A 16,819-nucleotide genomic window follows, 5' to 3' on the forward strand; every position below is an offset into this window, starting at 1 on the left:
TAAAGAGGCTTTAGTCTTAGGTGCTAAATTGGGTTTCCATAGAGTGCATCTTTAAGGGGATTCAGAGATTATCACTAACGGAATTAAGAAAGGGAAGTTGGAGGTGTGGCATCTTGACAAACACATAAAATAGATTAGATGCTTGTTAATGAAGTTCGAGGACTTTAAGGTTTCCCATGTATAGAGAGAAGCAAATAAGGTGGCAGACAAGCTGGCCAACATGCAGCTTTGGAGATTCAAAATGAAATTATTGAAGACCTTAGGCTTCTCGACTTGGAATAAAGATTGGAAAACACAATGAAGAGGCCAAAAAATCATTTTTGATGACTAAAGACGGGAGGATAATTGAAATCATGAATCAATACTCCCGATATCAATCCCTCGCATGTGTCAGAGATTGTAATTATTTATTGGCACCCCACACAGAGAAAGCGTCCAAATTGTTCGAAGTGTGTGTTTTTAAGGAGGAAAGGAAGGGCATTCCAAAGGGTTTTCAGCAAAGAGATGGAAATGGAGGCTAATTTTGCGCTTGAATCAGACAATCAAACGCAATCGTATGAAGGGATGATCACGGTTAGGCGTCTGAAGAAAATTTCCATGTTTGATGATTACAAGTTCTTGGAGGGCATCCAGGAGATGTTAGGAATGGAGAATCTAGAATCCTACTAGAGGGACGCTCCAACTTGGATGTAGTTTCGCTCTTTGTGGTGTTGGCGCTGCTAGTTGGTGAGACCAAGGAGGAAGTCCGTAGGGTCATGTCAGCATGTGTTGACTCACAATGGTTGTAGGTGTTGAAGGAGATTGTGGACAGAGTTGTTCTAGGTGTCGGGTTGGAGATGGGATAGGAGCTTTGGAGGCTGATTGGGGGAGGGGATTCTTCGGTTCAACGCCTGATCATCTGTTCATAAGCAAATCCACAAGGGACACACGTTCCGCAGGCAGAGAAAAGCTGGACAAGGATTGTGGAATTCCTGCAAGAGAAGATTTGGGTGTCGAGTGAGGAGAGGAGGGGGATTAGGAAGGCGACGCCACGAAAGAGTGTGACATCTCCAAGATAGCCCCTACGACACCAACTTGAAAGGAAAGCCCAGAAGGATGTTGGAGATTCCATGATGCATGGAATGTCGCTGGATATATCATTGACTAAAGAGGCAAGCACAAGTGAGGGCAATAAGCGTCACCAAGGAACTAGTCCTCTTGACATGCCAAGGTTAGTTTAGGACGACTGGACCATTCCAAATTTCACAAGGGAGGCGGCAGCACAATGGTTTAAGAACTAAGCACAAGTGGTTGGCGGAGGTGGACAGTGTATTTGCCTTGGGCATATAATTAGTCTCTTTTTTGTGGGTGGGTATGCCGTTGTCTTCTGGATGGGGTATTAATGCCCTTTGCTTTTGTTGTTTATCATCTATATATGTATGTGGGGTAGGGAAGATATATGTTTGTAATGGTTTTGGCCAACTTATGCAAATGGCATATCCGATCTAATTCCTCTTTTAAATATCAATGAAAAATCAAAATGTTACCTATCAAAAAAAAAATTCTCATTCTCTGCCACTTATCGGTGAGGCAAAAAAAATGCTCTCGGCAAATATCGGAGATAAATCGGTAACTTCTTGGAAAAATATCAGGAATTTTTAAAATGATTAATTTAATTAGAAATGCATTTATTTTGCAAAATTAAATAAGGAGATGCATCTAATGAGTTAGTAAATGTGTAAACAAACCAAACAAGCTGGTTTAGATATATATAAATGCAATGAGTAACAAAATCTCATCCTCATGTGGAATGCTGATGGCTGGCAGCCATAGTTAGAGACACAGAACTCTGAAGCAAACTAAAAATAACAACTTGTCTTTGTAAAAAGATAAGCAAATACAAATGCCAAGTACAATATGAAACTAGTGTACATCTTCCTCTTCCCCTTCCTAGTAGCTCTAGTAAAAACTAGTCCACTTCAAATCCACTTGCAATTGATCTACAACGCTGCCAAAGTCTCTCTCCACTGAAACCCTTCTCTTCTCCAAATACTCAAAATTGCAAAATAAACAATGACTGGGCAAGTTGTTGGGTGTCCAAGTTTTACTAGTGGCGCCTGCGAGAATTTCACAATTTATTGCAGAGAAGTGGCCAACTTCTCGCCAAGAATATAAGATCTTCTCGCCGAGAATTTAAGATCTTCTCGGCATCAATTTCTAGAGGGAAAACCTTAAGTTTTCTACTTTTGAAAAAGTTCTCACGAGAAGCAGAGATACCTGCCACTTCTCAGAGAGATTTTAATATATGGTTACAATATTAAATGCTACTACTTCTAATTGTGTTTTGCATGGATAATTGCAGATCTTCAATATTACATTCAATTCTGAGATTACACTTTGTTGATAAGCATTAGATTAGGGTTTACTTTAAAATTCTATTGTCTATTTTCAGTTCCATATAACCATGAAATATTAAAAAATTGTACATAATCCTAACATCCTGATTGGAGACAATACAAACAATGATGCACAGTGGGAAGCAAATACTATGGATTTATCCTTAGCTAACTCTTTTGGTATACAAAAGCTAGTGGTGAAAGGGAAATCTCTTCTAGTTATCAATGGCCTACACAAATACCTTTGCCCAAATTGGAGCTGGTCGAATTTCATGAGTTTGTGCTCGTGAATTTGTATTTGCCATTTGCAAACTTTACTGGAAGCTCTGGTTTGAACGTGAAGTTCTACTGGATGGCAGCTCAAAGTCTCTCCTCAAAACTCTCTGCACAGGGCTAGGGTTTTGGTGCAAAGATTGTCTGCACTCTTGACTACAATTAGTTAGCAGCACTTGACATTATCAAAGCCATCTTGGGGGAATGTGGTCTGGGTGGTTCTTGATCTCCTTGGTCTATATTGTCTATTTGGGAGGACTTTATGAAGATTAGTCATGACAGTTGATGAAGTACAAAGAATCTGGCTGCTTCAAAAGAAAAAACTTGTTACATAATGCTTCTGACCCACATTGAATGAGACGAATCAGTGATACCAGACAGATATTCAATAAACTCTGAAATTAATTTTAAAATCCACACAAATATAGATGGAAGATTATGTCTAGACTAAACTATCTAATGAACTAAAATATGCATGCATGAATATATCTTGACAACAGCAAAGCATATTCAAATGTTTATTTTTCCTCAGATGAACATTATGTGTCTTGGTATGACAATCATTCATTTCTTTCCTTGTGCACATTAAAATAACTAAATTTCTGATTATTAAAATTAGACTGACACTAACCTCAACAGATTTCTCTACCATTGCTTCAATAATGACATCCAATACTACAGGAACAGAATCTATTAATGCTTGTGATGCCTGCAGAATGCTCTGTCGTACAAGAGCAAGAACTTCCTCAGGACAAGATGCAAGCAACCCAAGAACGTGCTCCATGTAAGAACCATTGACTTCTTTCACGAGGAGATCTATGTCATGTCTTATCTGTAAATTAAAATTAAAATAAATTATAAAAATATTGGCATGCAATAGAATTCCCGCCAATACTACTCAACACTAAAGAATTCTTAGTTCTAAATGCATATGGCATGATTGCTATCAACACTATCTGTACTTATGATTATGAAGTCTAGATCAACTACTCAAAAATACATTCCAGAATTACACAGCATAAAATAGCAGGTTCCCAAAACAGAATCAGTACAGGTTACATTATGCCAACTACTTTACACAGTTTAACATGCCTAGAAGGTCTTTCACTTCTTCTTAGCATTCCCAACACTGTCTCTGTCTTTCTTGCTACTCTCTAATAAAATCAAGTTTTTGTTTCTCTTATGCTCGACTTATGTCCATCAAACATGTTATTATAATCAAGTCAATCTAGCAAGCAACTATGATTCTCAAAATGAAACAGAAAAAAGGCAACAAAATTCTTTTGTTATTTGTTCTGTCCCTTGATGCCTTTCGTTTAGATTTCTTAGTCTACCTTTTGCTGAAGACTACTTCAAGGATAGAGGATAAATGCCCTCATACTCATCAACTCTTGAAACTTAATCACAATTTGAGATTTTTTTTACCATTGGATTTTTAGACACTCTAATGTTATGTGGAACGCTTCAATAATGTTTCACCATTGAATTTTAAAACTTTGAAGTGTTATCTGGAATGCAGCAATATTTAATTATTTACCAGATACAGCTCAATTGGTCACGTTGCTGATGATTTGTGCTTAACCAAGCATTTGTTCTCATCAGTTAGCAGACAGAGATGGCATCTTTTTTTCTCTAAACCAGGTGGAAAAACAAGTAGCACTGCTATTCAAATTAGGCCCATGTGCCAATTTTGGGAGCAAAAATAATATACATCAAAAGCCAACCTCAAGAGACTGTTTGTTTAGCTTCATTTCTAGAGCATATAGAGGATTTTAGGAATTTATAAAACAAACCAAGGTGTTTATTTCACATAGGAGAAATGGAATATGGTAAATGGGTAGATTAAATAAATTAAAAAGCCAATCAAAGTGATTTGTTATTTATTCCGTTCCCTAATACCCTTTAACTAGATTTCTTAGTCTACCTTTTGCTAAAGACTCTGCTTCAAGGATAAAGGATGAAAGCCCTCATACTCATCAACTCTTGAAACTTATCCACTATCTGAGACTGTTTTTCACCATTGGATTTTAAGACTCTCTAATGTTATCTGGAATTCTCCAAGAATGTTTCACAATTGAACTTTAAAACTTTTAAGTGTTTGTTAGGAATGTGGGAGATTGTTGAGTATTGTTGGGTTGGAATTGTTGCTGACATGATTTGATCACAGGTTTTGTAAACAGCCGATCAGGAACACAAGAGAAATTAACCTAATATGTTACAACATTTAATGAACTTTTTTTTAAAATCTATACAGGCTCAAAGTAACAATGCGGAAGCAATACACATACACATCAATTACTCATATGCAATACAACTACAAATTTCATTCCTCAAGGGTTCCTTCACGTTAAGTCACGTTTAAGAAAATTCTATTAATTAGTCTTAATCTTATGTACAATTCCATAATCATAAATGAATAACAGATGCATAATCTTATAACAAATACATGAGTACAACTGATACAATGAAAGATATCCAAATAAATAATCATCCACTCCACATATTGTAGAGTACACCATCATAAATACAAGTACAACAAAATACAATACATCATCCCATAGGATCTCAGGATATAAAATACATGAATACATAATCATCCACTGCACATGTCGCAAGGCATGCCATCATAAATATAAGCATATCAAAATACAATACATCATCCCATAGGATCTCAAGATACAAAAAACATAAATACATAGACACGTCAAATGAATAGAAGTCTCCAAGATAAGAATAAGAATGAGAATGGTAGAACTACATCAATGAACACCCACTATCTGCAAATCTGTGGGGAAACCCAAGTGGAAAGAAGTCACTACCTCCCAACCTCGTAGTAACCTAGTTATGCTTTGTGTCTATGCATTATACTCTTATGTTTTTTGATGGATTTTGTGATGTCATTCTCGTGTTTGGGTGTTGTAGGAGAGATGGTTTCTAGATCTAGATCTGTTGCTAGGGGTCATAGCTCAAAACGTGGTACAGGTCGCGGGAGAGGTAGTCATCATAGCCCTCCTTTGGTCCACACAGAGGACCCTATTCAAGAAGAGAATAGAAAGGACAATAGCGGTAAGCAGCATGCTAAGTCAAAAAGGTCTGGCACTAGAGAGCTACTTAGAGAGATCCTAGAGCTCTCGTGCACAAGAGAGTTGATTGGAAAGGATCACACCATTCTGGAATGATGAGAGACCTAGATCCAAGAGCCCTAGGAGACGTTATGTAGTGGATAGACAAGAGTCTCTCAAAGCACGAGAGTCTATCAAAGCTAGAAAGTGAAAGACCTATTACAGGTCAAGCTTACTCCTTTTAAGGGATATGGTACTGGATATGATGCTGAGAACTAGTTGATCACACTAGACAGATGTTTTGCTATGCAAGACTTTGACAGTAAAGCCAAAGCGATGTATGCCATCACTCATTTAGAGATTTTTGCAGCCAACTGGTGGAAGATAGAGGAAAAGAAACTTGGATTACACATGTAGGCTATCACTTGGGAGTTGTTCCTTGAGAACTTTTGTGAGAGGTTCTTACCAAATCAGTGGCATCAACAGAGAGCACATGAGTTTCACAACTTTAGATAGGTTACTATGACTTTTGTAGAATATGTTGTCCTACATTTTGTCATCACAAATTGCACGTAACAATACGAAACTTTTTCAAACTAGTTTTGCATCTAAGTTGAACTTGATATTCAATTGCTTAATGTTAATCGATCAATCAACTCCAATTTGTATATCAAATTGTTTTACTGAAGGCTTTCATCAAGTTTTTTTTTTGTTTTGCTTTATGTCGAGTCTTTGCTTGATTTTTTAAGCCTTCATCATCTTTTTCCTAACTTTTGAGTTTGAGTTTGTTGGTTTTTAGTCCTTTGGTCTTGCTCAAGTCATGGCATTCGATTTTCCCTTCGATTTGATCTAACCTAGAGCGTAATCAGAGTTGTCAATCAAGAGATATGGTCGTTTTAGTGCCTCAAAAGTGGACCTTTTTTATGCAACAACACGAATTAAAAATATCATGTTATATTTTTAATTTGACATTCACTTTTTGAAAAATATAACTTAAAATCACTTTATGTTATGTTTTTAAGTTACTTTTTCATTAAATTTTTCACTTAAAGTAACTATAGTGCATTTTATGTTATAATTTTAAGTTGACTTACTTTTTGATTTTTCACTTAAAGTGACTATATTAACTATATAGTTCAGTTTAATTTTTGACATTTAAATCAAATGCTCATTTAAATGTTACTTTTAAATGATATTTATATGTTATATTTTTAATATGATATATAAATATGGTTTATGTCTCATTTAAGTAACATTTTGATGAAATTAAATTGACATGTTTATTTAATCACTTTAAATTATCAAAAGTGGACATTTTACATGTCACTGCATATAAAGTTCAACTTAAAAATATGAAGTCATCAAAAGTGGACCTTTTTGGTGTCATTGCATCTAAAGGTGAGTTTTATGATTTAAAATGTGCTATTGCATCCCAAACATGAGCTTTCACTTAAAATATGCAATCCATCCCAAAAGGTGCAATTTTAACCAAAAGCACATTTTAAAATGTCATGCCTCCCAAAAGGTGCGAATTACATCTTATGCATATTTTAAAACATGCATTCCTTCCTAAAAGGCCTGATTTGCTCGAAAGCTCATGTATTTGCTCCCAAGAAACCCGATTTTGGAATTACACATGCAAAGAGCCTCCAAGAACCTGATTTTGAAGATTGTGAGAGATTTACTTGATGTTTTTTCACAAAATCTTCTCTACTAGGGTTGTTTTTGCTTAGCCATGGATTTTCAAGCAATAGAAATTGATTTATCTTGCTTTAAAACATTTTTCTAAGCTCCATCCAAGGGCATGTTTTTGGTAAAAACTCCAAATAAATCCATTTTTGGTTCACGTTTTTGCCCAAGGATGAATCGATTTGGTTTTTGATGTGTTCTACATTGCATCTTGGTACATGTTTTGACCTTTACCAGCCAAAAAGTTTTGATCTTTTGCCTTGAAGAAAAACGTTTTTTACAAAAAGCGTCCCATTGCATGTGCAATCAAAAATGTTGGATTTTGTAGCAAGAATAGGGCATGTTTTGGCATCTTCCACTTAAAACGCCTTGTTTGCTACCTTCTCCCACTCGAATTTGCAAAGTTTGAAAGATTCAAAGTGTTTTTGAAAAAAAATTCAACATTGGAGCATCTTTTTCCACCCTTTTTGGCACTTAATCTTCATGGAAGTGGACAAATTCTTTGTTGCTATTTAATTTGTGCTTATCTTGCTGATTTTTATTACGATAATAGATAGTCGTCTATTATTAGTTAATGGTAATCTATTGCAAATATCTAGTTAGCTTTAGTTTGCTTTCTTTTTTTGAGCTTTCTCTATTAGAATAGAATGTTTATATTTTTTACGATCATTTCCTAAGGAAACATCATTTTATTCTTTTGTATATAATGATCTTTCGGTCTTTGTTAATTACAAGTGAGTATTTACCAATTACTTACGTAATATGGTATCAGAGCAAGGTTTTTAATTTTTTTCAAAAACAATAATTTCTTTTTGGAAATTATTAGTAGCTATTTTTTGAAATTATTTGTTTGTGATATTTTGCTTCAAACGAAGTTTTTTATTCGAAAGAGATCTGAATGTAAATCACGAGCTAGGTTTAGGGTTGTTATTGTCTACACATTCGCATTTCTCCAAGCACAACTTTCTACTCTATTTTCACGTTTCTGTTGAACGCGATTTCCAGTCATTTCGTGTGTGATTTTTTAGTGCCTCTTTCTGTGATTTACAGGGATTCAAACACAAGTCATGGTCTGATCACTAGGCGTTTGTAGGAACTTGTTTTTTGAGTTGCTTTTACAAACATTTTTCCTACAATCATTCTCCAATATCTCGAGCCTGTTACATCCTTCATTGGTGTCGATTGTGCCCTATTCTGTAACTCAATCCTTGCACGACCTATTTTTTATTAAAAAACTGACATTTTTGCCTACAAACACCATTTTTCTGCAATTTTTGACCATTCATGGCTGTCGGCTAGGGTTTTGCTCGAAACCCTAGTTTTTGGACTCAAAAAAAAATTTGATCATAGATTCTTAATGGGTTTTTCAAGAGCTCAACTAGATTGTCGTCTGTTTTTTCTAGATGTCTTGTTTTTTGTGCCTCAATTTTCAAGCCCATGGATCTAGAAAACAACATATTTCTTCTGGATTTTTTGAGCTCTCTTTTGGGTCACTCTTTGATTTTTCCGGGTCTTCCATTTTTTATGCCTCCAAGAACGTGTCTTCACTGATTTTTATAATTTTTCATTGAAAAATGTGTCATGGCATTCTAACAAACATTTTGCTCAAGCACAACTCCAAATTCAATGGTCAAAATTATGGCACTTGGAAGCAGCAAATCATTGCATTTTTTGAATATCGGAACACCGATCAACTTGTTATGGGTGTTACAAAACATCCGACTACTCCTGGTTCCGATTAGGATACATGGGATTAGAATAATCGAGAGGCAGTGATGCTTCACAAATTATCCGTGGCTAATGATCAACTTTCTCAGATTCCATCCGACAAGACAGCTGCCAAGATCTAGACACATCTCAAAGGTCTTCATGAGACTTTCGACAAAAGCAAAGCTTTCTTTCTAAAGAACACTATGTTTTCTATTGTCATGGATGAACACACCTCGCCTCAGGCACACTTGAATTGGATTCAACAAATCCGTGATCAGTTTCTTGCCATCGGTTGCAAGATTGAGGAAGAGGATATTGTGGTAATTACACATTGGAGTTTACCGAAGTCCTATGACCATTTTATCGAAACTCTCAAAATCACATCTTCTAGTGTTGATTTGAAGTTCACTAGTGTTTGCGCATTGCTACTTCAGCAGGATCAGTGGAAACAACAATTCAGTAGCAGCTCCAGTTCCACGTCCACAGAGCAAGTCTTTGTTGCGAAATCCTTTCAAAAGGATAAAGGCAAGTTTCAGCAACCATCTCAGCAAAAGTCTACTACTCCAGCATCAAATGGTTCCAGAAAGAAGAACATTCAATGCAACTACTGCCACAAGTTTGGACACATGAAGGTTGAATGTCGGAAATGCTTAGCTACACAATCTAAGCAATCAAATTTGCAGCACAAAGTGAACAATGCAAAGCACACTAAGTAGGCGAAATGTCTTTTATGCCTTCATGGCTAAAAGACCTGCGGATCATGTGAAGTTGTCTATCTGGTAAATTGAGGTGCCTCTTGTCATTTCACTCACCATAGAGACTGGTTTACTAACTACCAGCCTTATTCAGATTGTTATTTTTGGTGGCTAAGAAGAGTACACGGTTGTCGGCAAAGGCAACATTCAGATTTAGTCTGCTAGGAGGAATCTCATATTCCTCAATGTGTACTACGTTCCAAAGATGGAACTAAATCTACTCTCAATCAGTCAGTTGTTGCAACATTCTCCAAACTTGGATGTCACCTTCAGTTCACATCAGTGCACCGTCACTGATTGGGCAACTCAGTCCACTGTTGTAGTGGGTCTTGAGAATCATGGTCTTTTTAGACTTACTGATTTTGGTGATTTTCAGGACTTAGCTATGGCTGCTCGGCGGTCTTCTATCAACGCACTTTGGCATCAGCGATATGGGCACTTAAATGTGCATTATCTCTCACAGCTTCCTCGGGATGAGCTTGTTCTTGGATTGTCAGAGATTCAAACTCAACAACATGGAGTTGTGATGCATGCTAGGCTAGGAAGCAACATCACATTTTCACCAGTGGCAATTCATGACGAGCTTCTTAGGTACTTCAACTTGTTCATACCGATATTTGCGACCCTATGGCCACTCCTTCGATTCTTGGATCCAAGTATTTTTTGTTGTTTGTTGATGATTTCAATAGAAAAATGTGTGTAATTCCTTAATAAGAAATCAAATGCATTTCCTATATTTCAGAAGTTTAAACCTTTTGTTGAAAAAGAATTTGGGAAATATTATAATATATTATTACTCTTAGATCGACAATGCGGGGGGATTTTGTTCTAATGTTTTCTCCGACTTTTTGGATACACATGGCATCAAATCCCAGCTAACCACACCCCACACGCCACAATAGAATAGTGTAGTTGAATGTCGGAACAGGACAATCACTGAGATGGCTCGATCCATGCTCGAACGCAGACATGTTCCACACAAGTTTTGGTACAAGCAGTTAACACTGCGGTTTATCTGTTGAATCGGTCACCCACAGTGGCGATCAAAGGTAAAACTCTAAAATAGGCCTGGTCAAGTCGCAAGCCCAGAATCAGTCACCTAAAGGTTTTTGGCTCCCTTGCTTTTGTTTGGATCCCTGATGCATCATGCACAAAGTTGGATGCCAAGAGTTAGAAACTCATGCTTGTTGGATACAACAGCCTTCACAAAGCCTACCACCTGATCAATGTTGAGACATCTCGTCTCATCTAAAGTCGTGATGCAGTCTTTGATGAGTAGCAAGGACCTTTCATACATGATTCTCATGTTCCTGATCCAGCAAACCAGCCTATGAAGGCTCATGATTTGGGAGTTCGGCTTACAGTAGGTCCATCTGATGGGAGGGCTCCAATAGCTCCTGCAGCTCCAATTATACCAGTGATACCTGTATAGACACCTTTGGCTTCTGCAAGATCATCTCGCTTTGTAAATGCTTCATCTCAATTTGATCCAGATTCTTCTAATGAGGAACCTGATCATCATGCATCTCTTGATACTAATGTTGGTCATTCTCCTATCCGGCCTAAGTGGTGGGCTAAGACACTACTTGATCTCCGTGATGATGAGCTCATTGATGGAAGAATTGTTCGGAAAAAGTGCAAAACTACTGACTCTGTTAATTTTGCTCTCATGGCCAACATTCACAGTGTGTTTGAACCTCAAACATATTCCGAGGCTAAAGGAATTCCAGAGTGGGAATAGGCCATGACATCTGAACACCAGAGCATGCTGAAGAACAATACCAAGGTCCTTTCTGATCTTCCACCAAGGAAGAAACCCATTGGTTGCAAATGGGTTTACAAAATCAAATACAAATCAGATGGTACTTTGAATAAGTACAAAGCTTGTTTAGTGGCCAAGGGTTTTTCTCAGCGTCAGGGCATTGATTATGAGGAGACCTTTGCTCCTACTGCAAAGATGATCACCATCAGATTGGTCCTAGCCATGGCAGCGCAGTTTGGCTAGAAAGTCCATCAGATGAACGTCAAGAGTGTTTTCCTGAATGGTGATCTCCATAAAGAGGTCTACATGACACAGCCTCTTAGTTTCAAGATTGCTGGTAAAGACCATCAGGTTCTCAGATTGGTAAAAGCTCTCTATGGCCTGAAGCAGGCCCCTTGGGCATGGTACATAAAAATTGACAATTACCTCAGTGATCGAGGCTTCAAGAGGAGTTCTTCAGACTCAAATCTGTACATCAAGACTACTAACAGTGACATCATCCTTCTAGTTATTTATGTGGATGATCTTGTTAAGTAGATATTTTGCAACTGATAGTTTTGGGTAAAAATTCAGTCGCAAAATAGGATGACCAACTACAGCGTGTGAGACAGAGTCTCTCCTAACTTAAAGAGAAGGTTCCCCCTTCTCACCGTTCCTTGGATCAACTCAAGGTAATTAAGAAGTCGAGAGATTTTATAAAATGGGTGTTACCAATATTCTTTCTTCTTAACTTTCAAGAAAGAATCCACTTACTCGTGGAGCGATTAATGGGCAGGGTGAATCTCTAACTACACTTCTATAAAGAGCTGGAAATAGTGATACCAATAAACCTTCACTAACTCAAAGGCAAGCTAAAAATGTACCGGTTTGGCTCTAAGTCCAGTCGTACTTCTATATGAAAAAGCTTTACAATTAGGGCACAAAGACTCCTAAAAGTAAGAATAACTTATTTTGCGAATTAAGAAATAAGTATAAGCTATTGACAAAACTTCTAGCCTAAGTCACAAGGTTCGAATTCGAATTCGAGTTCGTCAATCATAAAATTCAAATGAAATTCGGCAAGGGTAAAAATTTGGAAAAAAATTCGACTTTAAATTTTAGTTATATATACTTATGTATTTTTAAATATTAGTAATATAACCACAAAATTGTCAAAATAGTTCAACACTGCTAAACAATTTAACTAAATAACTCAAAATCAGTTTAAAATAAAATACTATTATATTAAATATCATAAAATTCGGATGAAGTTCGGAAAGATTAAAAGTTCGCTGAAATCTGAATCTCATGGATGAAATTCGACGAATCCTGTGACTTAGCTTCTAGCTATACACTTCCGCAATTGCTCCTGGTCAAAGCTCTGGTACCAATTGCTTCTTAGTTTTTTTATATTCAATTCACAAGATACAATTACCCAAAACACAAGATAACATGAATCAAAGATAACTTAGATGAATTATAGACAAAGCTTATAACTCACACAAGTAGCAATCTTACTTAATCAAAGTTAAGTCTCAAATGCTCCTTTGTATTCACTTTCTCTCAAAATAGTGCTACACAAACAAAGTTTTGTTGGCACAATTTCTCCAGAGCTCTCTTGCATAAAGATAATGATGATTTTTACAATGAGGGGGCACTCTTTTATATATGCATGGGAGTTGAGAGAAAAGTGGAGGAAAAAGTGGGAGCAACTCAACCAACTTTGACCTAGTCTAACTAAAAGAGAAAAAATAGAGTTACATGCAACTCACATTACATCCTTTTACATACATGTAATTCGCATTACATGTAATTACACTTTTTCATGTAATGCATCTTCTTAAACCTACAAATATGAAATAAAAACAAAAACAACAATCTTAAAGATTGTTTCTCAATGCCTTTAATTTGATGATGATATTACGCATTATGGGAAGATCAGCAATTGCCATGGTCTTTGATGTGGCTTCAATTCTCACTACATTTGCATATGTTGATTGCACAACTTTGGAATTTGTTTCCATAGTATCTAACAAGTGTTTTGTCCAAGATTTATACAAGACGAACTTGTTCATTGTATGAGAACCAAAATCTTCAAAATCTACATCAACATTGATCTTGATTGTATATTATGAGCTTAGCCTTTCAACCGCATTGAGATTATTGGATTCATCAATAACATGGAATCTCATTTGTTCCAAATCACAAGTAACACTTGTTTCAATTGCCCAACAATCTCCAAGTGTCGCCTGCAACTTTGTGATCAGCTTCCTCAATGTTTCTTCTTTGTAACCAATAAGTCCTTGAAATCTAAAGAACATTTCGCATGACAGAAGAATGTCACATGAGACCAAGGCATCTATATCAAAACTTTCCATTTCATCCTAATCATTGAGGATTTCCTTCAAATTATCCGCTTCTTGAGTCAAAGAAGAGATCAAGTTTCGCTCCATTTCATTCATTTCTTTGATGCGCCTAAGAACTGCAAATGTCTTCGTGATGGCTCAGACTCTTTTTAGAGATGATCTCTCCTATCCAAGACTTGGAAGCTTCAATCAGCTTTCTCTCCTTGGCTGTTTGAGACATAGCAACAACACTTTGAGAAGATTGTTGCTGAATGACCTTGTTTAGGCGAAAAACCTCCTGTTTCAATTGATTTTTCTTCTCCCATAGCTCATGATCATTCTTTGATACATTTGCCAATGCATCTTGAGCATCTTGTAAACAACTCAAACGTGACTATTTTCCGATTTCTACCTTAGTGAACTTGTTATCAGAACAAGTAAGTTCCTCCGCAAGTTTGTCGACCAAGGGCTCAGCAACTTCAACAAGCTTGGTCTTATCTGAATCAACCAAAATCCTTGAAACAATCTTATCTTTCAAAGATTTGGATTTGATCTTCTTAATAGGGAGATTATCTAGCGGAACGACCACTTTTCTTCTCTTTGTTGTGATTCTGCTCAACCATGCAGGCAAGCTGAAACCCTCATCCGAAAAAGCAGATACAGTGGAGACCATTGGCATTGATCCAGATTGTATTTCAGTTGTAATAGAGAAAGATTCAGTTTGCACAGCTGAAGGCATAGGAACATGCTGAAAAGACTGTCATGAAAAGCTCAAAACTTGTCAAAGATGTATCAAGTTGGGAAACTTGACCACTTGTGAGAGTTGGAAAATCCTCCAATACATTTGCCAAATGCACATATGGTTCATTTGCAGGAATGAGAGGAGCAGCAAAAAAAATAGGAAGGGTCATTATATTAACTTCCAAGACTGGAATAGAAGAAGTGAAAACTGTGGAGAATGAATTCACATCATCATCTACCTCATCCAGAAAAGGTGTTTCATGAATAGATGGTGCACGAGTTTGTGCAGGCTTGGGGGAGGTATGATCATGACTTCCCCTTCTTCATCTGTATCTTCTTCATCCGATTCTGTTTCCAGTTCCTCTTCTGATTCTTCCTCGAACTCTTGAATTGGTTCAAAGATCTGAGAAGACTTAGAACCTTTTCCACCCTTCAATTTGAATTTGAGGGAACCCTTAGCATCAGAAGATGAGGCACCATCTTTCCCTGTAATCTCTAGCTGTGACTTCCTGCCAAGAGGGCCAAAGCTTTCACAATCCAATCCCATCTTAGGATTAACTCTTTTAAGGCTTTTATTTTTCAGCCATTTGTTAGTGTTTACCAAGATGGACTAAAATCTATCCATAATGAATGTACCTTCCTTTTATTGCCACTAAATAGGAAAAGGCACTTCTTATCAAAGCCAGCTTGATGAAACTCCGGATCAAGAATATTGCCGTCATCTTCAACTTGAAAATCTGAAGGGATCTCCAACATGTTGAGATCGATTATCTACTATAGGGTTAATCTGCAGTAGTCCATCTTCATGATGTCAAACTCTGTTCTCTTATCAATCCAAAAATCCTCGATGCGATGAACATGCATGAAAGCTCTTTTCATTTGAGAATTCATCTCTCAGTAGTCAAAGACAAATCTGGCCTTGAACTCCTTCAAGGTGATCAACTGCAACTCTGCTTCCATGTTCTTCGCTTTAGGCATGGAATTGATTGAATAGTTGCCAATAGCCAAGGGTTTAGCTGAGGTAATACCGAAACCAAGCCTATGCATAACATGTTGATCAATCTGCACGTCCATGCGTTGTCTAGCTAGCTCCATCAAGATGATTTGATCTATAGCATACCTAGGTAAGATATACGGCTCGCCTTTGAAAAATCCAACTCTCAAGTATGTAAAAGTTGGAAACTGTATGAAAATACAGCCGTATTGATTCACCTTTTCCCATGTTGCATCAGATACTCTCTTGACAGATAACTGTCTATCAAACAAACACCAGAAATAACCAAAGAAGGCATCTTGAACTCTTTTGTAATAAAATTTACTATTTGCCAAAGTGATTTGGTAATAGTAATCCCAAATAGGAAACTAAAGACAATCTCCCTTAGTTGAGAGGCCAAAGAAAGATCCCATAGTAGCAACAATATAAACAAGGGAAGAGTTCATGTAGAAGGGAACTTTCATGTAGAAGGGTACTGAAGTTCCCACATTGAGTATCTGTTGGCAAAGTGTTGTGCTGATGAGCTCTGCCCAAAAGATGTGTTCCTTGTTTTCTATATTTGAAAGATGAACATATACATCCATGGCTCGAAATCAGTAGAATCTTTGAGATCGCAAATTTTGTTGAGGAGGATGATGAGATCCTTATATTCTTTTTTGAAGTTAGACCAATGAACAGTCTTTGGCCATCTGGAGAAGTTGTTCCTTTTATTGTCTAACCAATATAGGTTGACATACTTCTAATAATCACCTTTCTACCCATTCCAGCATGTCAAAGATGATTCCTTGGTTAAATCTGCACATTCTGCTTTATGTGGCACTTTAAAGATCTGCTCAATAACTTTTGGATCAAGGCTAATGATAACCTTGCCGTCAATGTCCTTGATAGTCTTTGTTTTTGGAGCAAAACGTCGTGCACATCCAAGAACAGAATCGGGTTCCATGGCTGCCATAGGAAATGCAGACACCAAATGAATGTTACTTCTTTTGATGTGCTTCATCTCATGACCAATAGAATTTTTAACTCTTCACAGAAAATCAGCCATGTCCACATGACCGATTATTGTGTCCATTACATTGTCAAGAACGGATGCAACTGACAATGGAGTTGCATGAGCCAACTCTTTATCATATT

The 16,819-nt window shown here is 36.9% G+C and overlaps 1 protein-coding gene across 1 annotated transcript in view; it reads right to left on the reverse strand.

Annotated features, from left to right (window-relative positions):
* Positions 1-16,819, reverse strand: part of LOC149565394 (oligomeric golgi complex subunit-like protein) — a 122,532-nt gene that overhangs the window by 47,256 nt on the left and 58,457 nt on the right. The window contains exon 8 of the mRNA XM_089818900.1: positions 3,280-3,480. Coding sequence (XP_089675026.1) covers positions 3,280-3,480 — 201 coding nt within the window. The remainder of the gene's footprint in view (positions 1-3,279; positions 3,481-16,819) is intronic.

The sequence above is a fragment of the Cupressus sempervirens genome, chromosome 3 (genome assembly GCF_028749045.1).
Source record: "Cupressus sempervirens isolate cs-2001-9-10 chromosome 3, ASM2874904v1, whole genome shotgun sequence".
NCBI lineage: Eukaryota > Viridiplantae > Streptophyta > Pinopsida > Cupressales > Cupressaceae > Cupressus > Cupressus sempervirens.